Here is a 25,247-nt window from a genome sequence, read left to right as displayed (position 1 = left end):
GGCATGCCATTAACTACAATCCATTGGCTACAATACGAAAAAACTGAGGCCAACGGGCCCGCTCGAGGCATTTATACAGTGGGTGACATCGGCGCTTGGCGGAAGCCGCCAAGGGATATCGATGCCGCAGCAACCTCGAGAGGAGCGCCCTCTGGTGGGGAGAGAGAGAGCATTTTTTCAGAAACAGCAAAGCTGAAGGTAAGGATATATCTAAGATGAGGAATACGTGGGAGGAACATCCAATCGAAAGAACATTCCAGTTGGTAAGTAACTTGTTCTTCTGTCATACTATTCCTGCCCAGTCCAAACAGTGATGAGGACCAAGGGGAGAATTGGCACAGCCCAAGAAGGACTAGAAGCCAAAAACGAATACTGGAGCACATGGAAATGAATGGCCCAAAAGCAGACTGGCCTAGAGTAGGAATTGGAAAGAAATGGCTACTAATTTGGTAAAATCGGCTTCACCCCTGTTGAACCCAAAGCTCAACTACAGATGCCACTTGCGTACTTTTTAAAGCCAATGTAGGGTGATATAACCAGAAGGTGAAAATCAGGGGCTTGAAAAGCTCACCTCATTCCTAGGAGCTATATGATCTACCATAGGACCATATGTGGAAAACGAGGCTTGCAGTGACTAAGGGGGGAGTGGGGGTGGTATCAGTAGAAGCACCTCTGCCCACAAACGTAAGTCAGAGTTCCTAGGAAACAAAAGGTTTAGGGGTTCCATAAAACAGGACAGCAGACCTCCCCACCCCCACACCCCAAGGATCTATGGCATTGGTACTTAAGCCTAAACTTTGCTTCAAAGCAAGCAAATCCCAGAGTTGCACATTTGTCTGGCAGACAATCTCAGCATATTTCTCTAAACTGAACATGAGCGGAACAATGCATAGCTGAACTCCCCCAGACCCCTCCCCCCACCCATTGTTGGAAAAGGGAGCCCTCCAGGTATAGAGTTGATTGCAAAGAGTACAAACGTAAAATGCCCAATTTATGCATCCATGTATCAAGAGCCAGGATTCCTAGGCAATACACTATGAATTAATAAATGTTTTATTATGCGCTTAGCATTGGAGACCAGTCTTTAAGCGCAGGACCGGGATACAAACCTGTGTTGCTCTGCGTCATCTTACTTCCAAGACAAACAAGTTGCCCCTGAGCTATCCTCACGGCCTGTGTATGACATGTCGGGGATATTTGCATATCCTGCACATAACCTGTTCATATAATAACTGGTGCAAATTGCCTGCCCAAATCCTCAAGCTATATGACCTTACCATCCTGGTTTCCGAGCTCACAGAATATAATCATTTGCAGCATCCTGCTAGATGCCTGGGCATACTATGAAAGGTGCACAAATCAAATACACGTTCACGTTACTTTAACAAATTGAAAAGCTTGTGATTTGGTGTGCCAAGAAATCTATTCATCGTTTCGAAGCCAGATCAAAATACATAGAAATTTACTAATTGGACTCTGGACAAGTGTTTAATTCACTTTAAATAAATCACCAGTATTCGTGTCTTTTATAGATACATATACTTTGGAATATTCCCACCTGCCAGCTGTCAACCCACACAGAAACAGTTGTCAAAGTATTAGGGGCTTACAGAGTACCAGATCCTAAGGCTTGTCAGGCAGAGGATTTTAGCTTGTCTGTCGAAGAGGCATGCTTCCTTTAGAACAGAACGTTTCTTGACGAGTTTGACTTTGCCCTAGAAACGAGCCTCAACCCTGCAAGAAAAGTGAGGACACAACAAAAGATTTTGGCACTGCAGAAATGGATAGTGGTGTCCCAACCATAAAGGTCAAGTTCACGTTGCTGGTTGAGATTGCCTCGAAAAATGCATTGGAACGATTCCTTTTGGCTGTATTTTCTTGTGTGGCCTAGGTTAACACAGATGGCGGATATTGGCACTGAATTGGTATTAATGCCATTGGTCACTATGGTGAAATTAAAGCAATGTTACATTGAAATGAAGGCAAATGTGTTTTTATCAAAATTGTGAATGCTAATAAGATGACCTATTTACATGTAATTGGGAAGTAATTTGTTAGCAAGCTTTGGCAAGGCAAACAGATTTGGCTTTTGGGTAGTCGTGGGATGGGGACTTGCCAGGCACTGCCATAATGTTGATACCTAGACATAAAAAGACAAAAGCTAGAAAATGGTGTGGTGACCTCTGCATATAATAGCAGTGCCTGGAATATGCCGATCCACAAGCAAAAATGGTTCTTTATCAGTGCTTGTTGTAAACGTTTTTTCTTTAATTTACCATTTCCTCTAGTTTGGAGAAGGTTTTTATCATTGAGTATGGTCCCTACTATGCGGGTTGTTCCAGTTGATAACATTCCCCTAGGCGCAAGTAAATTGCTTAGGAGAACCATATGAGATGATTACATTCAAATTGATTTTAAGTTAATTTTCGGATTTGATGTAGAACCTCCATTGATCCGTTTATTTCAGTAATTATTGATTGAGGGACATGTTTAAATTGGCTGAAGGCACACTCGGTTAAGATATTTTTCTTACGCCAGTAACGCATTTACGACTGCAATTGATCCATTAACTCTCAGTAGACTACTTGCAAATAACACTGCCACGCCAAAGATGAATGTTGCTGTTTGGTAGTGCTAGTTCAGAGGATGGGTTTTTGGGTGAGAAAAGGCTGGTAGTGGGTGGGAATGGCCTTGGCTATTGGAATGGCCATATCCCATACGGTGGGTGGTGTGAAGGCATCACAAAGCAGACACATAACAGGTTTGTTTGGTCTGCAAACCTTTTTAACTCACTAAGGCCTAACTTGCCCTATGCTAAGGTGGGATTTCAAAGCAAATGTATGTGTCCAAAACCTATACTTGCCCTCACCTCAAACTGTGTGCAATGTGTAGTTCACAAAAGTAGTTCAGTTTCTTGACTTCAAAACACATACAAGTTTGTTGCAGTTCAAACACAAGCTTCTTTGTGGGTGCTTTCAATGGCTTTTCCATGCAGGGGTGCACTCGGTCTAGGCGCAGTTGTCGGTCCACCTATTGCAGGTAATGTAACTGATACCTCTTCCTTGATGCTTTTTCATCAGCATTATGACACTGCTTCTAATTGACAGTGCTCCTTGATTTATTCAGCTGTGTCGCACTCTCCTGACACTGTACCGTGGCTTGGTTAGCCACCATGCACTTGTTAATCTTCCTTGTATTCTCTTGGCTCTTGCCAATGCTTGTTGTCTCATAACATACAATGTCTTGAATTCTTTTCGCTGTTGCCAATACTAATTTTCTCATATTGTATCGATTCTCCTGGGTCTTGTCAATGCGCGTTTTCTCATAACCTAAAGTTCCCTGAATCCTCTTGGCGTTTGCCAATGCTTGTGTTCTCATATACAGTTCCTTGTTTTCTCTTGTTTTGGCCAATGCTTGGTTCTTCTTATCATACAGTTCCTTGAATCCTCTTGGCTTTGGCCAATGCTTGGCTTCTCGCATATACAGTTCGTTGTATTTGGAAGATTCACAAACTTCATTTCACTCCGATCAATATTCCAAAGTGCTCATATTTGCTTTCACTTCAATCAGTATTCAAAAGTGCTTATTTGTTTTCACTCAAATTTGGTTTTCAAGACTATTTATATATATTTTCACTCAGATCGGTAGTCATAGAAATGCTTGCTCCTGTTCAAATCAATGTTCATTGCCCGCTTTTCATATTCGCCTGCAAGCCCGGTGTTCCCCCTTCTTGGTACACTCACTGGTCAGAGTTTACAGCTTTCATGCGAGGTCCTCAGCTGCCACAAATTCTCTCCTTTCCATGCAGTACCTTGCTTATTCTTCCAGGGGCTTTCTGTGGCTTTGCTCACCCAGCAATGCTCCTCTTGCAGCTCGGGACTCACACAACCGCTTTGCACAGTCACGCCGGTCTCTCACGGTCTGCCACCGGTCTCCACCGTCCTTCAGCTTTACTTTCTGCTGCATTAACTCTGCATCTTCGAAAGGGTCTTGAGCGCCACACTTGCCACACCGCTGTTACAGAGAGGTCTGCTTGCACCCAGCAGTCCGCATCGCTGCCTCTACAGCTGACTTCATTTTAATACTGATTCCGTCTTTTAAAGTTCCTGCCACCATGATTGGTCCATAAAGGACTAGACCGCTCACTGTTGAAACGGTAGTCCTGCCTTCCTCTTGTTGTCCTCATCTCGGTACACAACTGAAACGTGTGTGTATGCATTACTAGAATGAGGGCGTGTTTCTCTAGTTGCTCTCTTGTTCGTCCTAGTGCCGAACTGGTGTTTCTTGGGGAATGTTTTAAAGGAAGAATAGTGAAAGGGCTGACAGTAGCCTGTAAAAGCTTGAGGGACAGAGGGCTTGTTATGAAAAGGAAATGGGGGGGATACCAAGTCTCCTCCACCCAGGTGATCCTCCCTCGCATAGCCACCCTCATGGTCCAGATCGAAGAGCAATGGCCTTTCCCTGGCCACCCGATAGTAGGAATAGAAGTGAGGACGCCTTCAGGTTCCTCACAAAAGGGAACTAACGAAACACAACCACGTGCTGCGCCACTCACATGTCATGCTTCCTTGCTGTAATTCAGTGCAATAGTTTCTTCTGATAGGTGGCGCTTAAGCACCACCTAATAGTCAAACAAAAATGTGACTTGGCAATCAATTTATGGGTACTCAAATATTGAATGTGATTGGTTGCCAATAAACATGGAATCGGTCTGTTTTGAAAATGCTGGTAAACAAGAAAATGGTAGTTGGATGGCATGTTGATAAAAATGTGTAGTATGACAAAATTATTTGAACGTTTTCCTGAACGTTTACAGTGATTAAATCAACCACATTTAGTTTGTGGTCTTAATTTGACTTTTCATTTAATTCGTTGTGTGGTTGTAAGAGGGCATGGGGACATCCAAAGTCAACTTACAAGAGTCAAACTGTAAGACCACAAACTAAATGTGATTCATTTAGTTGCATAGCTTTCTTGCAGTATTGTTCCACTCAGCAGTATATATTGAACTGTTTCATCTTAATATTTTTGGGAAGTTTTGCTTCAATTTATTACTTAGGAGCTAGAGAGGACCTCACTTGCTCTGGTAGATTATGTAGATTATGTAGATTGTGTAGTAATAAGTAAGCAAGTGCAATCTTTCTGTTATGATTCATGTTTCCTTCAGCATCTTACTACTCCTCCATCTCATATTTCTGGTTCCTCCCATGACCTGATTTTCAGCTCGACCTTTTCCGTGTCTTCTATGTCATCTCTGATCACCATCTCCTTTCTGTATAATTATCTCAATCTTCTCTACGTACGTTCTCCTATTTTTTCCCCTTCACTTACTTTCTCACTGCATGATCTATGCAATGTTAACCCTTTACTCTTTAATACTGCTTGTACTTCTGCTCTTTCCTCCCTTTCCTCCTTTTAAGCTCGTCGGACGAGGCTGCATCTTCAATTTCTACATCCCTTTCCACCTCTCTACACCAGCTCTGTCCTCTTTACGCCCTACTCGTAAACCTTCCCAACCTTGGCTTTCCACTCACCTGCACTGTCTTCTGTCGCTTTGAAATACGTTGGCTATCGGCCAAATCGACGTCTGCTCAATCATCTTACATTTCTTATCATGCTCTTTATGATGACTGTCTATTTTCTGCTAAGCTTCTATATTTCTCACATCTTTTACATACCCTTTCTACCCATCCTAGGTGTCTTTTTTTAAACCCTGGCTCGGCTCCTCTCTCCTCCCACTCTAATCACTCTAACTCTTATCCGCATCTGACTTTGCTCAATTCTTTTCCTCTAAAGTTCTTTCTCTTTGTATTGATATTGAAGCCTCTAACCCACCTAAAGTTGTTAATCATTCTACATCTATTCCTCACACTTCGACTGCTCACTTTGCTCCGATTGCCAACTCTGAAGTTTCTTTTACTAGCTAAAGCTTCACCCTACTTCATCCCCTACTGACCCTATTCCTTCTGCGCTAATTCCTAAGGTCTATCCTTTCCTTGTACCCTATCTTGTTTCCTTTTTTTTTTTTACGTCTGTCACCCTACCTTTCCTATGCCGTTCAAGCATGCTTCTATCATCCCAATTCTAAAGAAACCCACTGCTGACCCTCTGATTGTTTCTAATTTTCGTCCCATTTCTTTATTACCCTATCTTTCTAAACTACTAGAACTGCTTGTCTACTCTCAGATTTCCACGTTTGTCTCTATTCTTCTATTCATCCTCAATTTCAGTCTGGCTTTGGTCCTCTTCACTCCACAGAATCTGCTCTTCTTTATGTGCTGAATTCTCTTCTCGATACTCTAAACACTCATCTTTTATTATTACTCTTTATCGGTTGCTTTTGACATTTTTTATCACTCTTAACTTCTGGCCTCACTTTAGTCTTTCGGTCTTACAGGGTCTGTTCTGTCCCGGTTTCATTCTTATCCATCCAATAGAACTTTCGAGGGGATTGGGTCCTCCGACGTATTCCATATCTGTGACAGTAATCACCACAGCTGTGCTGCTTCGGAAAATCTTTCTGCGTCCTACGTCGATACGCTGCCCTCGAGTACCTCCTCCGACGGCCGACTTCACTGGATGTTATAAGTAGGACGCACGACGCCCGTAGCCTCAGTTCTGTTTTTTCCGCGAAAGTGTTCGCTTCGGAGATCTCGGAGTTTGTTCTTTATCGGTTCTTCGAACCTGTTCGTTTGTGAAGTTTTCCTTCGTAGGATGTCTACCTCGTCTTCCACCCCGCGTCCGGGCTTTAAGAAGTGCGGGGACTACGGGTCCAAGATGTCGGTGACAGACTCGCACGACGCCTGCCTCTGGTGCCTCGGGGAGGCCCATGACACGGATGATTGTGTCGACTGCCAGTCGCTTACATCCAAAGCCTTGCGGGAACGCAAGAAGAAGCTGTCGGTAGGTAAGGTGTCCAAGCCACGGAAGTCGAGGTCTGCGGGGCTTTCGACGGACGATTCGAGGGGCGACTCTCCACATTGTCGTCGGAAGTCCAGTGGGTCTTGGTCCCGGAGTAGGTCTCGCCACTCCTCTGCCTCTTCGAGGCACTCCCGGAAGCGCAGTCATCGGTCGCCTTCCCCGTCCTCATCCGAGGACTCCACCCGTCGGCGGGTCGCTTATCCGACCAACAATGGGATGCCAGAGGAATGGGCTTCCTTCGGGAAGAAAATGTTAGAGATTCTCCGTGCCTCCGAGTGGGGACAGTCGTGATCGGTCGAGAGACACCGCTCATACGCCTTCGGGCTCGGGTAGTCAGCATGATTTGCGGGAAAGGTCCCGCTGGGACAAGGGGAATCGTTCTTGTCATGCCCGTTCCAGGTCCCGGTCCTCGACGCGCTCGAGACCGTGTGCACCTGTGGTGTCTTCGAGGAAGATGTCGGCGGTGAGGTCGTTGTCGACGCCGTCTGCGCCCATGCTGTCGAGGGACCCGCTCGGGGCTCTGCCCTTGAGGCCTGCGTCGATGCTGTCGGTGCCGCGTTCGGCGTCATCGCCGATTCACTCGACGCCTTTCGAGGCTGTTTCGACAGGGGTACCCTGGGGCACGGTGGAACCTCCTAGGAAGGCTCTGGCCAAGGTCAAGCATGGCTTTGTTCCACATTCTGTGCCTTCTTCCCGCCATCTTGAGTACATTTCAAAGATGGATGAGGGCTCTGATGATGGCATGGTTCCCAATATGGTGCCAGATGAGATTCTCTCGGGCCATAGTCAATTTGAGGACCTCCGTCAGTCCCTGCACGATGCCAGTGGTAAGTACACCTCTCCAGAGGTGGAGTTTTGGAGGCCTGAGCCTGGCACTCATGCCGACTCCTCGTACCGGTGCCTTCTGTCTAGGGTCACCAAGTACTTGGGGTGGTCTGCTCCCCCAGGGGATTTTCTTCAGGATGACCTTACGGATATCCTCGACCACGGTCCACCAACTGACCCGGTACTGCCGTTCCATATGGCTCTACAGAGGAAGGTGGCGGCGGGTTGGACTGCTCCGGAGAGTCTCCCGGCAGTGGGCAAGTCTTTGCCGCGAAAATACCGCCCAGCCAGTAGCGACCCCTGCTACTTGACCAGGCACCCCACTCCGGAGAGTTTGGTGGTGCAGGCGGCTACGGCCCCAGCAAAGCAGGCGCCGTATCCTACCATCCCTCCTGATGGGGACGACGAGCGTTCTGATGGTTCTTCAGGGGGTATGGCGCTTCAGGCGGCCAACTCCGTATGTGCCTTGTCTCGTTTCACGCACACACTGTGGAACTGCTTCCTTAGCGGCTGAACATATTCCCAAAGGGGACGAACGGGATGGTTTCCTTGCTATGGTCCAGGATGGCAAGGATGCCACGTGTGAGGCCGTTCAGTCGGGTTTGGACATGGCAGATTGCGTCAGCCGGTCCATGGCGGCAAGCACCGTGATACGCAGGTTTGCATGGTTGCGGAAATCGGGGTTTGTTCCTGATGTGCAGGCCCGGCTCCTCAACATGCCCTTTGACGGGGAACATCTTTTTGGCAGCAAGGCTGACGAGAGCCTTGAGAGGTTGCAGATCTCCAAAGCTGCAGCTAAGTCGTTGGGCGCTGCAGTTCGACAACCTCCGCCTTTTCGTCCTAGGGGACAGCAATGGAGGGGAGGTGCCTTTCGTTATTACTCATCCTTTAGTAAAGCGAGAGGAGCTGCCAGTCACAGGGGCCACCGTAGGAGTGCCAGAGGTGGAAAACAATGTACTCGAGGTGCCAAGGCCGCTCGGGCAGTTGTCTCTTTGCCCTCAGGCAACGCCGCAGCTGCTTCAGCTCAGTCATGAGGCCATGTCCCATGGTTCGCCGGTTGAGGGAAGGCTGGCGCAGCATCTTGCAGACTGGCGCGCCATTACTTCAGATGTGTGGGTTCTGGAGATCATAACCCACGGCTACTGTCTTCCTTTCCGGCATAGGCCTCAAGACAGTCCACCTGGGAATCTCTTTGAAGAGTCCGGATCCGCTCCTTGCGCAGGAAATTCAATCCCTGCTGGAGAAAGTCCTCCAGGCCCTTCAACTTCAGGACTGGTTGGTGTCTCGACCTCAAGGACGCTTATTTTCATGTGCCGATACATCCAAAGCACAAGAAATACATGAGGTTCGCAGTTGGCGACCCGCACTTTCAGTTTCAGGTCCTTCCGTTCGGATTGACCTCCGCCCCGAGGGTCTTTACCAAACTCATGGTAGTGGTGGCAGCGCACCTCAGGAAAGGGGGGATTCACGTCTACCCCTACTTGGACGATTGGTTGATCAGGGCGCGCTCTCCCGAGCAAGTCCTGGATCATCTGGCCGTCACCTGCCATTCCCTCCACAAGCTGGGCTTCTCCCTCAACTTAAAGAAGTCCCATTTGACACCAACTCGGAGGCTCCAGTACATCCGAGCGGTGCTCGACACCTCCCTGGGGCTGTGTTTTCCTCCCCAGGTGAGGGCTCATCACATTCAGCAGATGGTGCACAAGTTTCAGCTTGCCCAGACTCTCCCAGCGTTTGAGTTCTTGAGATTGCTTAGCCTCATGGCATCCTGCATTCTTCTGGTGCCGGAGGCCAGGTTGCGCATTAGATCTTTGCAAAGGGCACTCAAGCTCCAGTGGTCTCAGTCCTCCGGCTGGTTGTCGGACCCTGTTCAGGTACCTTCCTCGGTTGCCCAGGACCTTCTTTGGTGGGCCGTTGAAGACAATCTGATGAATGGGGGCTCCATTTTGGCTACCCTGGCCAGAGGTGACGATCGTGACAGACGCATCCCTCACGGGATGGGGAGCTCATGTCAACGAGTAGCAGTCTCCGTCTGAGTCCAGACTCCATATCAATCTGTTGGAGCTGAGGGCCGTCAGGCTAGCCCTGAAGGCTTTTCTGCCGACTGTGCGAGGGAAGAATGTCCTGATCCTGACGGACAACACGGTGGGCATGCAGTACCTCATCAAAAAGGGGGGGCAGGGTCACTTCCTCTGTGCTGGGAGGCGATACAGCTCTGGTTCTGGGCAATCCAGCAGGAAGTTTCGATCTCGGCAGTTCATCTGGCCGGAGACGAAAACGAGACGGCGGACGCTCTGAGCAGGCAGAGCGCGATCTCTCATGAGTGGGAGTTGGCTCAGGAGATCCTCCTGGAGATCTTTGCCGTTTGGGGGACCCCTCAAGTGGATCTCTTCGCCTCCAGTGTCAACTGGAAGTGTGAGAGGTTCTTCTCGTGGAAATTTCCTCCAAAAGGAGCCTTAGGAGATGCGTTTGTGGTGGAGTGGTCATTCCCACTGCTGTACGTGTTTCCTCCAGTCCCCGTCATCCCGCAAGTACTGCAGAGGTTACGGAGGTTCGGTTCCCGGATGATCCTCATTGCTCCGGCGTGGGCCTGGAGGACGTGGTACCCGGACCTTCTCAACTTGTCCATCTGCCCTCCACGTCGTCTTCCCTACCCAGACGATCTGCTCTCACGGGAGGGGGGTCAGGTTCTCCATCCAGAGGTCAGATCCCTCAACCTTCACGCTTGGTTTCTGAAAGGTTGAGGTATAAGGATTGGGACCTCCCTGAAGACGTGATGGAGGTGTTGCTTTCGGCCAGAAGGCCTGCAACTAAGTCCCTGTACCGTTGGCGAAAGTTCTGCGACTGGTGCAGGGTTAAGAATGTGGATCCTTTTTCATGTGACATTCCTATGGTTCTGTCTTTATTGCTTTCTTTGGCCCACAGGGGTCTGCAAGTGGGTACCATCAAAGGGTACCTGGTGGCGCTGTCCATATTTAAGCACTCGTCTGAAGAGTGTTTTTATTTTAAAATTCCTTTAATTTCTCAGTTTCTGAAAGGGCTCACTAATGTGTTCCCTCCGTCACCTTTCCTGGTGCCCGGTAGGGATTTGACCCTTGTTCTCAAATTTTTGATGAGTGCTGCGTTTGAGACTTTGCATTCATGCCCCTTAAGACTGTTAACTGTTAAAACTGTATTTTTGGTTGCGGTCACTTCCGTTACAGGCACATTCAGTTAAGCCACCCTTCACTGTATTTCAGAAGGACAGGGTTGTCCTTAGAGTTCGTCCTTCCTTTCTTCCGAAGGTGGTGTCGGAATTTCATTTAGGCCAGAAGGTGGTTCTTCTGGCATTTCATCCTCCTCCGCATCCTGGTAAGGAAGAGGAGAGGCTCCATAGGCTCGATCCTAGGAGAGCTTTAAGCTTTTGTATTTCACGCATGTCCCGGGTCAGAGTGGACGATCAACTCTTCATTGGTTACGCTGGTAAGCGTTTGGGACAAGCTGTGACTAAGCAGACTGTCTCGCTGGATTATTCTGGCTATTTCTGGGTGTTACCGCTTTGCAGGTAAGGACCCACCGGTCGGCTTGCGGGCCCATTCTACCAGGTGTATGGCTGCCTCTACTGCCCTACAGAGGGGGGGGGGTTCCTATTTGTAACATCTGTGATGCAGCCGACCTGGGCTTCGGTCCATACTTTTGTACATCACTACTCCCTCGATTCCATCCGTGAGCATGATCTAGGCAAGATGTCCTTTGCTCCGCAATTTGATTGGGCATTCTAAATTTCTTTTACTAAATTCTTTTCCCACCTCTTTGCATTGGTACTGCTTTGGGAGTCTGTCATAGATATGGAATGCGTCGGAGGACCCAATCCCCTCGAAGAACAAGTTACTCTCTTACCTGGTAACGTTCTTTCGATGGGATGGTCCGATGACGTATTCCATATCACTCCCTCCCTGCCCCGCTACAGAATTTCTTATGCGATTGCAGTTTACGTTTCCGCAAGGCTTTGTGTGGTCAGACTGGCAGAAGACTGGTGCCACAAGTTCTGGGAAAAAACTACAACTGAGGCTACGGGCGTCGTGCGTACTACTTATAACATCCAGTGACGTCGGAGGAGGTCCTCGAGGGCGGCGTATCGACGCAGGACGCAGACGCCGAAAGATTTTCCGAAGCAGCACAGCTGTGGTGATTACTGTCATAGATATAGAATACGTCGTCAGACCATCCCATTGAAAAAAACGTTACCAGGTAAGAGAATAACTTGTTCTTCTCAGTCTCCTGGGTGGGCAAGTACTCTAAAACATCACAGCTTGCCTATAAGGTGCCTCAAGGGTCTGTATTGGGTTCTTTTCTATTCTCTCTATACTTCTTATCTTGCTGCTATTTTTCCTTTTTTGGGTTATCTCACCACTTTTATGCTGATTGATACCCAACAATGTCTGTCTTTTTTTTCTTTTTCTCCTGAAATCCTTCATACTCTCTCTGCTTGCTTAGTTACTATTAAATCTTGGATGTCTTCCCACTATCTTACTCTCAGTGCTGGGAAGACTGAAGTATTGTTTTTCCCGCAAATACCCTTCCCCCCCATCCTTCACCTTCTTTTATATTCTCCCCCATCTAAGCTCTCACTCGCGGCCTGAAATCTTGGCCTGCATTTTGACACTAATCTTTCTTTTTATTATCACATTTCATTAACTTCTCGTTCCTGTCATTTTCATCTCAACATTCGTAAAGCTCGCCCAGTTCTTACTTTTCAAGCATCTAGACTCCTAATTTCTTATTTCATTTTCTGCAGACTTTTCTACTGCCCTCTTTGGACTGCCTAGCTCTCGTCTTGCTCCTCTTAGATCAGTATTAAATTCCTCTATTGGTCTTTTGTGTCTTTCTGGATTCTATCTCTTCTTCCCTTGCAACTCTTGGTTGGCTACCCCTTTATTCTTCAATCAAGTTTAATTTTATCTGTCTTGTTTTCAAATCTCTTCATGGTCTGGCTCCTAGTTATCTTACTGCATTGATATATTTCTATATTCCGTCTCGCTCTTTGTTGTTCTCACTTTTTTACTGGTAGCCCCCCATCCTTACCCCCTCTGCTCAATCTTGTTTTCGCTCTTTTGATCATCTTGCCCCTCTCCACTGGAATGCTCCTCCTCTCCATTCTATCTCTGGCTATTCTTTATTCCGTGATTCCCTGAAGTCTTACCTACTTCACATCCCTGAGTGATTGTTCTCTGAATTTCATGGTTTATTAATTTTTATTGTACCGTTCCTTATCTTCTGTACAGCGCTTTGGTTTAAGGAGCTTAGTAAAATCCAAATAAAATACAAAAATACAAACATGAAGACATTAACATATAACATGTCTGCCCTTGAGATACTGACGTTTTTGTGTATGTGTACACTTACGGCAGTCGCCTTTTGGGTTCGAATGCTCCTGGATAACCTGGTTTCACTGATTGTAGATGTGACATTCTATTAGGAAGATAGTGTCCTTAGTCAAATATGGTGCGTGTTGGATGCAATTAATCTTTTTAACTGTGAGAATGGCATCACTTCAATTGGTTTCTTTTTCTGTTGTGGAAGATTTACCATTTTTAAACCTATGTTTATGGAGGTGTTTGTGTTTACTCACTCATGATTGTGTATCTGCTGTGGTAGACCATTTTGTTATGTATTTACATAATGTATTGAAGTAAGAGTTCTAAAAGCCCAGCCAGTGCTACAGTCACGTAAAACTCTTGTAAATGAACATAAAATCAATAACCACTGACTTGACTTATATTAGCCACACAAAGTATTACTCTGGATACATTATCCCCTCTTTAATAGGTCTTGCAAGCAGAATAAAGCTCAATTGAGGGAGATATTATATAGTGTGTATTGCAAACTGACTTTTGTGTTTTGTTTTTTTTCTTTCAAACGGTAGCCAATATTGCTGAAAAAAAACGAGTTTGTAGAGCTAAATGTTGTAAGCGCTTGTGGACTAATGGATTGGTTTATGTGAAACGAGTGAGCCTTTGCAAGGGAGGAACTTCACTAGTAGAAAGTTCAACACTGCCAAAAAGTTATTATAGCAATTAACGTAATGGCCTTGAGAGGCATGTGATTTGATTTGGGTATTTAAAATCTCAGTGGACGTAACTAGATTTTATCTGTTTATTAGATATACTAATTGGGTTTTCTCTTTTGTTTCAGCCATCGTACAGGGGGACTCGCTCGAAGAGATTTACAACAAAATCAAGCAGATCATTGAGGATCAGTCTGGCCACTACATCTGGGTCCCATCGGCTGAGAAACTCTAAGCAGGTCTCCTTCTGACCTTCACATGAACAGAAGATGGTAATCCCCTTGCCCCCAAAGGAATTCAGATTGGAATACTCTTCCTGACCTGGCCATAACAACACCTTTTTATTTGGATCTGCCACCAACATTTTTCTTTGTTTCTGTTACTTTGAGGTGATCTCTCGCACTCCCAGGCGTGACTGTACCCATTCCTGCATGGACCTTTCTGCAGTCCTACTAGAGATGCGAAAACCCCTTGAAAGATATTCTTTTTTTATAAAAAAATAAACCAGGAGGAAAACTGAAATTCTTCAGATGGAGGAGCACAAGGAAGAGAAAGGAGTACTTGGGACACACGAGAAATATGGACGCCGTGGTAGTTTTTCCAGAAGAAGTTGGGAGTTTCAAGACAAGGGCAGGGCTCCATGTCAAACATGTTGGACAACTCCTCCCTCATGGAGATGTTATATCCCTGACCGTTTACTGCGATGGAACCAGAACAATTTTATTTATAGGTGTATGTATAATATATATATAATGTATATATGTTTTATATATACATTATAGGTATATTATATACATTTTATATATGTATAGATATATTATATATGGACAAGAAAAAAACAGGGGACTTCATAACAGTTTAGTAATATTGTTTGCAAGGATATTTTAAATTATATCTGTGTTCCAATCAGTAGCAACAGAAGTGAGAAACGGACTGCCCTAGGCATTGAGGCCCTGGGCTATTACTGCAAGAGGTTAGCATTGAATGGGGCCTAGGGAGGTGAAGCACAGGCTTGCCTGTCGGGATTCAAACCTTTAGCCAAGGTGCCAGAGAAGAGGAATCCAGGCTGCTATCGTAAGTGAGGAGAGTAGAAATGGAAGTGCATGAAAAGACAAGGCCTTGCCACATGTTGATTATGTGGATTGAAAAGGTTGCCCATCGGGGAGAATCATGGTCTACTGCAGGGGAGCATAGATCCATGATCCCCTTCAGAGAACCCTAGAGAAAAAAGTGGGTTTCATGGAGTGGAATTGAGGAACCGTGCAGGGAGAGGCGTAGGTGACAGTTGAGGTGGAAACATGGAACTAGAGGTGCCAGAGGGGAGCCTAGAACACAAGGGGCTTGAGCGGATGAAACCTACACAGAGAAATGGCCAATGTGGAGAAAACTGAACTGCTGGGCCTGTGGGATGGGGGAAAAGAGGGCTCCACGATGGTGTCTGCTGTGTGCCCGAGAACAGGAGGCTGGCATCTCACATTTTCTACTTAGTTCTTTCCACTGAACAGATGGGTTTACTTTCACTTTTGGATTAAAGATGATCTTGGAGAGTAATGGTACTGAATAAAAAGACATGGTACATACAGAGCATATGGGCACGTAAAAGGGAAGGGTGACTGGGTATAAGGAACGATCAGTGTAATCCCATGACCTGAAGGCCATAAAGCTTCCTGTGAAGGGAGTATGGGGCAGGCGAGAGAGGATTCCTCTGTCACCTACAGTTTACCCTCTCACCCCAATCCTTTGTGTCCATCTGCATGAGATGTTTGCTTTTTAATCTATTTTTTTATGCTGATGTAAACCAAGACCATATTGTGTTGCTGTGTCTGCATTTTTCATATTTTAACTTCCATTCTAACCATGATCTGAACGGGTATAAAATCCTTTTTAAAAAAGAGAACATTTTCAAGGAAGACTCTTTTCCATCTATCTTTCAAAATTTCTATTACCCAGAAATGCATATGACCTTCATGAGATGTGTGGTTTGCTGGTTTATATGTAAAACAAAGGGTTGACGTGCTCAGGTTCGGAGGTTTGTGGGATCTTAAGTCCTTTCTCTGTCCTCCGGTCCATGAATTCCACTCTTATTGCTGCTTCAATAAACTCCAACCTGGACCAGGGAGACTTATCAGACCCATGTGCTGTTAGGAGTCATTGCAGCAGGTCATCCTTCTGCTTGCTTGGTACTAGCAGTCTTCCATGTACCCATTAAATTGTTAAGGACTTTCCTTTCCCAACCCTCCTCTGTCACGCTCATACTTCACGTGCATTGTGATGCTAGATTTATGCAGCTCAGTGGAGTTCTGGTACATTTTTTTTAGCTTCCGGTTGTGTTTGCGATACCTAGCCCTGCATTTACTGCGCTGCTGTTGACGGCACATGTGATAGTTAATGTACTGCTGTGTTGAACATCTAAGCCAAATGATTTTTCCTACCCTACCATTGGTGTGAGATTGATTTCAGCTGATGTGGTGCGGTCCTTAAGGTTTAACAAAAGTAGCTCCGCACACTCTACCACCAAGCCAACTATACAGCAGAAACACTTTCTAAGAGAGATTTTAGGGTTTGATTTTTATCTACAAAAAGTGTTATGCAAGTTCAGGTTAAGGGAAGGCAACTTGCTTAGAATGTCTAAAAAATGCAAAGCTCAGTCAGTTCTACAAAGTTTCAAAGAGTTTGGCTTGCATTTGAAACCTATAAATGAGACCTTCCGTTCAGTGCAGTTAAGTCTTCTAGATAACATGACACTCCTTTGCTTTTTAGCTTTGTGGATAGAAGGTAGTTGACTGTCCCATTCTGATATGTACATAAGGATGCTAAGTTTGGCAGAGGGAAGTCCAGGCTACTACTTCTCTGTTGAGTAGAACAGAGAAACCAAGCTGCTGTGGGGTGGATGATGTATTTTCTGGCGTGGATGTTGTGCTATCCCTTTTCATGCTTCTCCTGTCGAGTTGAAGACCCAAAGCTGTTGATACTGGCCTGCATATACAGCACAAACTGCTATTCGATTAAGATCCCAGTGATGACAGATATTGGACTGTGTTTTGGACGTTGTCTATGGTAAGGCTAAAGGACCAGGTCACTCATTAAGCAGCATCGAATTGAAAGAAAATGGTATGCAGATGGACCCAGATACTAGTGCCAGCCCCAGGTCATTTCCTCTGCTGCAGCTGGACATGGGCGTTAAACAGGCTGCGTTATTTGCACTGCTAAATCTTATTTACAGATGGTTGTACACCACCTCTGTTTTTCTGGTGCCCTAAAAGCAGGATAGCTGATGTTGCTTCTCCCTTGAAGATTTCCGTCATCCTTGATCGTGCACCCTTTCATTGTAATGAATGTGATGTGCCCGTCCTTACCCCAACTTAAACTCTGCTCCAGGAGTGGTAAGACTTCTTTCCATGGCTATTTCCTGCTGCAGTAAAGATGGTCTTCCAGGACATCAGTCGGGTTAACTCAAGTTTTATTTTTGTAGCTTGTGATTTTTTTTTTTATTCACATGCCATGCGTAGTCCATCTAGTAGTTGGCTTGTAATATTACAATTTCTTTACAAATTAATAAATTACTGACCTTAGCTATTGTTTCCGATTGATGCAATCATTCCTCACCTTATGCAGAAAAACTCCCGATGCAGTCTGCTTGGGAAGGTTTTCAACAGCCACCTGGTGGTACTGTGCATGTGAGATTGGCCTTGTCATGACTTCTTGCCACCGTCTTGTGCCTTGGGTGACATGATCCACTCAAAGCCGCAGACACCATTTTCCTACGGGTTATTTCCACATCATTTGCATGATAGGTTTTCCAGCCACTTGAATGATCATCTCATTTCTCAAGTCACCTAAATCTGGCTTTAAAGCTTGCATGAAATGCTATTGTTTTTTGCTGATAGAGCTGCACTCCTTGTCCTTTTTATTTTTATCTTTTTAAGATCTTGGAGAAGACCATGACACTGACTAGCAGGCATCCTGTCAGTACTCCCTAAATTGTTGAGTGAATGAACGGCTTGGCTATTGGCCTTGTCTAGTCTTGTGACCCTTAAAAAGACAACCGTTGTGCCTGAGACGACATAGTTCTAGACAGTGAGTCCTCTCCCTCAACCCTTTCCTCTTAGGAGCGGCAACTGGGATTGCAACATTAATCAGAAACGTGCACTTCAGTCTAAGTAAGTGGGAAACTTTCTGCCCGGAAATTAGGGATTTCGAGCAGGCCCCTGCGGTCATTCCATACCGTTTGAAAACTAGAAGGGTCCAAGATGGGCAGTATTCAAGGACAGTTCTAGCCTTCACAAACCCTGCTCCCACACGCCTAGAGGGTCAGCTGGTAAGCTGCAGGAAGAACTGGCGTCATTGGCCTTCTGCCCTAGTGCTAGTCAGGTTGTTGGCTCTGATGCTGAATTCCTTGCCACGACTAGCCCACCTCCTTTTGGAGCGTGTCGCTGCACCATTATTTCAGCAATGTAATGTTGCCCTACTATAGCGACCTCTTGCTGCCTTTTCTTCAAAGTAATCTCCTTATAGAAGTCACACTAGGTTCATAAAGATCCTACAATTCCAAGACATCCTTTTCCAAGACAGTGATGACGCTCTGCCCTCATTTAGAATGATTTAGTGAGATTTGGAAACTTCAGAGGAATTGCAATCTGAGGATCAATTCCAAAGAGAGTAGTGTAATCCAGTTATCGAGCAATGCCTCCAGGTTTGAAGATTGCGGTTTCTCCTCTTTAGACATTGAGCCAATTGAAATGCTGGACCTGGCAGCTCCTTTGGAGTCATTAAGAACACATGCCCTCACTGATATATCTCAGTAAAAAGATCCTTTTTTTCCCCCTTTGGCGTGAGCTTTTACTGATGGTGTGACAGCTGTAGGGAATATACCTGCTTTCTGCTCCTTTCGTAGACTAACTTGGATCCGGTTTTCCTAACTGCCCATCCAAACCAGAGAGCTTAGTCATTCAGGCTACCCCTGCATTGTAGGCAGGTCGAAGTCTACTGAATTGCCCACGGTACCCCCAGATAGGAAATCGGTTTAGCTTGAGGTAGATGGTTGGTTGCTTCAGGTATCCCGGCATTGCGCCCTTTTAATGGCACGTTAAGGAGACTGGATAAGAACATCTAACTTCGCAGCCGGTATCCAGGCAAAGTTAGTGCCCATGCTGTTTGATGGTTTCTCCCTTTTTGGAACCAAAACTGATAAGAGCTTTAAAGTTTCAAGTCTCTCAGCAGACATAAGTCATTAGGCATTTGGCCACTTCTGCTCTCTTTGCATCTAGAAAAGGGATGTACAGACATCCTTCCTTCCCTGCTCTCCCCTGATCCCCCATAACTTGCAGTCTTTGGAGCTGCACAACCAGCTTGTATCTAGCTCTGCAGGATTTGTTCTACCGTTATGTGGTGGGTAGCATACACTACCAGTTTGCAGTGCTCCCATTCAGCTTTTGTCTGTCTCTGAGAGTATTCACAAAACTCATGGCGGTGGGGACTGCCCATACTCGTCTGAGGAAGGTGCGCACCTTTCTGTACCTCGATGGCAGACCCATACCAACAACCTGCTGCTGATGGTAACCTTAGTCACAGCTCTGTCCACAGTGGGATCTTTCAGTGTGTGGTCTGTTGGAAGACCGGAGAAGTCCATCCACATCACCTTACTCGAGTTAAGGCTAGATGTGGCATTGCAACCATTGCTATCAATTAGAGTGTTGACTGTGTCTGGTTCTCCCGGACAACACTATGGCCATGCACTTAATACAATGGGCTGTGTGGGTTTAATCAAACTTTGCATGGAGGCTATGCTCATTTTGGTTTTGCTTAATCGAGAAGCTGGTAAGTGACACGTCGCACCTTGCCAGCAGCCTACGACTAAGTCTGCTCCCTGAAGTCTCCCATGATTGGGAGCTGAGCAGGAAGATTGTGAAGTAGATAATGTGCGAACTGCTCCTCCTGATGCTTGTGAATCTGCTTAGAATCACATGCTGTGCATATAGTCTGACATCTAATGGTAATCGTGGAGTATTGCATCTTTTTTCGAAGCTCAAAAAGGGACGTTGACATGGGACTGTATCCCATCCTTGACCTGTAGTGTACTCAGTCTTTTGTGCGTTGAGGTCACCACATTGTTTTTTTTCTGCCTTTCTGTTGGGTTGCTTAATGCGGAGCTCATCTATCTAGTTTATATTGTTACTTGTTAGTTTGGCATACATTGCCCGATCTTCGGCTGTTCAATCATTGACAACCTTCTCAACATCTGATCCTGTTTTTGCCGATTCTACACCTGGCAACTCAATGGCTGTTTCTTCTCGGCCTTGGCCCTCTGGTCCTGCCTTACAGTAGGGAAAGTAGGGACACGTTTCTACTGATTATTCTCTTGAGCATGCCTTTTCCTTGCCCTGCCCCCTCTTCCTCCTTTCGTCTGCCTTTTCCCTCCATTATGGAGCAAACTCCATTTAAATTTTGCCCGTCGTGTAACAGCAAATTCCCTTGGAGGAATACTCAATGAGTGTACAATCGATGCCTTCCTCGTGATCGCAACAAATGGCATTGCAAGGCCTGGAAGCTCTTTCGTCCTATGACCCTTAAGGACACGCACACCAAGCGGTGGGCGGCCTACACCATGAAGGCCGAGAGTCACTCTCCCTCCGGCGCCTCGGATGTGAAGTCTGTAAGCAGTAACGGCTCCGAATCGGAGATCATAGACTTAACAGTGGAGTCTACTGACTCCCCCGTGTCTGTCCCTAGCTACGATTAGCATGTTGCTGGCAGTATGATGGGAAGTTCACGCCCATGCGACAAGGACACACCCACCACTCTCCTAAAACCAGGCACACAACCCCATGGTCTCATTTGACGGATGCGTCAAAGTAATCAATGCTCATAGGCCCGTCGAAGAGTTTGATGGGGCCTACTGAACCTCGTGGTTCAAGTCCTGCTGCGCCCCCATTGTCTCGGCCGCCGCAAAGCCCTAAGGCTTCCACTTTACCAGGCACCTCATATAAAACATCAGCGCACGAACCATGCATCTCTCGAACATACACTTCTGAAGCCACTGGATAAGCTTCCAAGACCCATTCTCTTATCTCCGGCCTTAAGAAGGCCTCTCCCTTACCTGGGGGATATTCTCAAGCTTCTCCCCCTTTATCTCAGGCCCTACAGCAGGACCCTAATCCAGCTGCTCTTTCCCTTCCATTAATAAAACTTCCTCTTTTTGGACCAGGGAAAACTTGAGGCCTGCATGGACAAAATGTATGAATTCATAGACTTTTCAGCTAAATTTGATGACGTTTTGAAAGTCCTCAGCCTATGTATGATTGCCTCAGGGCTTCCAAGTCACCACTCTCCTGGTGTTTAAATGTCATCTCCACTTAAACACGTCTCCCTGAAACTCCTGTGAATATCTTCCAGGATCCTCAGGATGATATCTATTATGCCACAGATCCTGATCAGAAATCTGGACCCCTGATGACGACCAAGTTACTTGGCTGAATATTGCTGCCTGCAAACCTGACCCAGATAATTTCGTCCTGAATGCTCCTCCTGTCTCTCCTCCATAGGAGTCTTCACTTGGCGACGATCAGATGTTATTCAACTCCTTCGGGACGGCTGATGACCACTTCAAAATAATCACACAGGAAGCTGTAACTAATTTGGATTTCGTTGAGGACATCCTCAAAGAGAGTCCTCATCAGCCAAGGGCATTCCTCTTCTGAACACAGTAAAGAAGCTTCTTGTCCCCTCCTTACTTACATGATCACTCACTTGGGCCGTCAACCTAAGAGTTGAGAATGTTTCGTCCGGCAGCCTCAGACCCTTTATATATCAGAGGACATTCCGTTCAAGACTCCCTGGTTGTGACAGCCACCATGAAATGTGCAGGAGTCCCGCTGTCCTCGTCCGAGTCACCTCCCAACAAGTACCGCAAGAAGCTTTATGCTCTTAGTAAACCTATTACCACCTCAGCTGCTTTCAGCACTCGTATAGCCAATAACACTACTCTTCCGGCTATCTATAGCGATATACAATGGGGGATGGTGCAAGATGGCCTGCTATTTGTCCCAGAACCTGCTTGGTTTCTGCTTCTGGGGGTGGTGAATGAAGGACGTCAGGTGACGCAGAATATATTTTTTAAAAAATTACCTTGATTCAGCAGAGACAGCAGGTTGGTTACTAGCACCCCTAAGAACTAAGTCTATCCCTTGCGAGAAAGGGTCCTCATTGGTTTTCCCCTGAATTACACTTACTTGACTAGAAAAAAAATTGCTTCTATGCCTGGAAAATATCGAAGGATATGTGCGACAAAGATGCCTACAATGCTGCATCTAAGGTATATAAATTAGCTGTCATAGCAGCAAAAAAAATGTTCGACAGTAGAATTGATAATGCACAAAATGAAGTCGGAGAACTCCTCAACATTCTAAAGCAATCGGAAAACCCTTGTCCCAGTAACTTGGACATACCCATTAAGCTATGCTAGGGAAACTGAACTGAATCAAAAAGACTATCCCACACAACAAAGACATTCTGCTCCCCAAAGTAAATATTAACAATACTCCTATTCAGACCCTGGGACAGCCTCATTGTAACTTTAAAGCACTCTCGGAAGATGAGCTAGCCCTTATTATTGCTAATCTTAAACCCACAAAGCTGTAAAGGGGATGTATTCTCCGCCATAACTATCAAGGGTTGTACCCCTACCATAATTGGGAGTCTTTTTAAATGCGTTAATGCTTCCTTCAGGGATAGTCATGTGCCGGATACACTCAAAGATGCCTGGGTCACACCCCTTTTTAAAAAAGCCTGGTTTATGCCCTCTGATTCTGGCCTATTACTAATACATATTTCCTTCTGAAAATGTTGGATTGTGTGGTTTATATACAGCTATCAGAATACTTGAGCAGCCACAGAATTCTAAATAACTGCCGCTCAGGTTTTAGGAAAGGTTTTGGCACCTAAGCTGCACTACTTGATTTAAAATCAAGATTGCTACAGATTATAGATAAAGGACCGACCGCACTACTTATGGTGCTGGATCTGTCTGCGGCCTTTGACTTGGTAGATCATGCTCTTTTAGTCTCCAAGCTTAAAGTGGCCGCTTTCTCAAACCAGGCTTCTCTGCAATAGACACTGTAGAGTTTGTAGTGAGAGGCGGAGGCCTTATCGGCTACAATGCATTATGGAGTCCCACAGGGGGCATGCCTGTCGCCCACCCTCCAACATTTTTTGGTTCCCTTTTTTGAGTTACTGGAAGAGCAAGGTATTGGATTGACCAACAATGCAGATGATACGCAGTGCATCATCCCACTCTGGCAATTTTGAGGCAGACGCTGAAAATCTAAATAAAACATATCTAGCACACAATAAGGACAGAAATTATATAAGTTACTCACCGTAGTGACTAACATGCCCTTAGTCCCCTTTCTTCCATACTGCATGTGTGTCCCTTCCAAGGGACGGGAGACAGAACCTTTTCCACCAGAAGAAACCTTCTTCCCCTTTAAATTAGAGGCGCGTGAGTGTTCGGCCCTGGGAGCATGCGCTGCCCTGACTCTGCCCTCGGGCACCACACCTCAGGCCCCATGAAACGCGTCATACCATTGCCCAATGACACCAGTTTTATTAGGGGTAGGATGGTGGGACGTATGGAGTAAAGGGGACTAAGAGTACGTTAGTCACTACAGTGATTAACTTATAATTACTCTTATGTTGCTTCCCCTTTCCTCCATACTGCATGGGTGATTACAACTGAATGTAGCCCCAGGGTGGAGAGGAGAACCTCCTTCAGCAAACCGGTTCCTGAGAACCACATGTCCGAAGGCTGTGTCTGACCTAGAGCCGGCGTCCAAACAGTAGTGCTTGCAGAAAGCCAAAGGGGTAGCCCATGTGGCTGCCCTGCTTATGACGACCTGCCAGGGGACATGCCGCAGGAAAGCAATGGCTGTTGCCTTGGCTCTAACCGCATGGGCGTCCATGTTGGCTGGCAGTGGTTTATGCTATCCCTCGTAAGTTCATCCCACGGGCTTTGGAGGCCTGATACCCAGGTCTTGATCCGCCGAAGGTGACAAAAAGTGCGTCCGACTTGCGGAAGCTTTTGGTCCTGTCTAAATAGAATGTCAGGGATCACCTGACATTGAGGAAGTGCAGAACTCTGTGCTTCATCTTTGGGCTCAGCAAAAAACATGGGCAGCACTATTTCTCTCAGATGGAATGCAGAAGGCACCTTAGGTAGGAATGCAGGGTGTGTTGGTATGACTGCCTTGTACCGGTAAAACGTAGTATATGACTCAGACAACCGGCTCCTGGATTTCACTGATTCTTCAAGCCGAGGTGAGGCAGACTAACAAGGCCGTCTTAATGGTGACCAGCCTGATGTCCGCGGATGCCATTGGTTCAAATGGTTTGTGCAGCAGGGCACCCAAGACAATGTTGAGGACCCACACGGGGTGTGGCCTCTTGATGGGTGGATAGAGCCTGGCGAGGCCCGTTAAATGTTTCTTGACAATTGGGTTGGAAGAGGAAAAGATCTGACAATGAGTTTTTGTAAGCCCCAATGGCTGCCAGGTAGGTGCGGCAAGTGTCCACCTGCACGCCTGAATGGGTGAAGTGCGCCAAAAAATAGAGCACTTCGTCCAGGGTACATGACAGGGGGGTTAATACCCTTAGAGTCTGCCCAGTGGCAGAACCTGGCCCACTTGCTCCTATACTGGGCCCTGGTAGACTTGCTCCTGGCGCCCTGTGTGATCTCCAGATTAGCCTGGGAAAGGCTAGGTGACCTAGCGTGACCTGTTCAGGAACCATGCTGTGAGGGCTAGGAGCGGGGTGGATGACCCTGCCCCCCTGCTGTGCCAGGAGATGTGCTGGTCCCGTCGGGTGGCGAATGGAAGGCCTCTCAGAGAGGCTGAGCAGCTCCGAGATCCTCGGCCTGGCTGGCCACCATGGTGCTATTAGAATGATGCTGAGGTGGCGAGACTCCTTTCTTGCATATCACCGTGTGTATCCGCGGTGTGGGTGGAAAGGTTGTATATTGTCATTCTGTCCCACTGGATCTGGAATGTATCGCCCAGGCCCTGACCCTGCCAGGTGGTGAACAATTGGCACTTCCTGTTGCCCCATGAGGCAAAGAGGTTCACCTGAGGGTGTCCCCATTTGTAGAAGATCTCCTGCAGTACTAGGCGTTAGGCAGAATCCTGTGCAGTGCACTTAGGGACCACTACACACAATTAAGGCTACAAGTGGTAATACAAGTTCACCATTGGTACAAGCCCATACTACACTGTTTAAGTGGTAGCAGTAGCAGAGCAGCCAGACCTATCTCAAGAGCAAAGGAGCAGTAGTAGAGATTACACAAAGGACTACAATTACTGTGACCCAAGCAAACACTGACTCAAGGTTTTTGGTTAAAAAGTAAAAGTACATTTATTTTGAACCATCTGTTAGTAAAACACTTCACTTCTATTAAATTAAAACCACA

At 46.4% G+C, this 25,247-nt stretch overlaps 1 protein-coding gene across 12 annotated transcripts in view; it reads left to right on the top strand.

Moving 5' to 3' along the window:
* The window catches only part of DLG3 (discs large MAGUK scaffold protein 3), a 2,111,742-nt gene extending 2,096,053 nt beyond the window's left edge, over positions 1-15,689 (top strand). For all 12 annotated transcript variants that reach the window (XM_069612439.1, XM_069612441.1, XM_069612436.1 and 9 more), the window contains one exon: positions 13,921-15,689. In XM_069612439.1, the coding sequence (XP_069468540.1) occupies positions 13,921-14,027 (107 nt within the window). In that variant the 3' untranslated portion in view covers positions 14,028-15,689. The remainder of the gene's footprint in view (positions 1-13,920) is intronic.
* The last annotated feature ends 9,558 nt before the right edge of the window (positions 15,690-25,247 follow it).

This window comes from Ambystoma mexicanum, chromosome 5p (assembly GCF_040938575.1).
Source record: "Ambystoma mexicanum isolate Mex_15411 chromosome 5p, UKY_AmexF1_1, whole genome shotgun sequence".
Classification (NCBI taxonomy): Eukaryota; Metazoa; Chordata; class Amphibia; order Caudata; family Ambystomatidae; genus Ambystoma; species Ambystoma mexicanum.
Note: the sequence above shows the minus strand (reverse complement) of the source record. Positions and strands in the feature narration are given on the sequence as shown.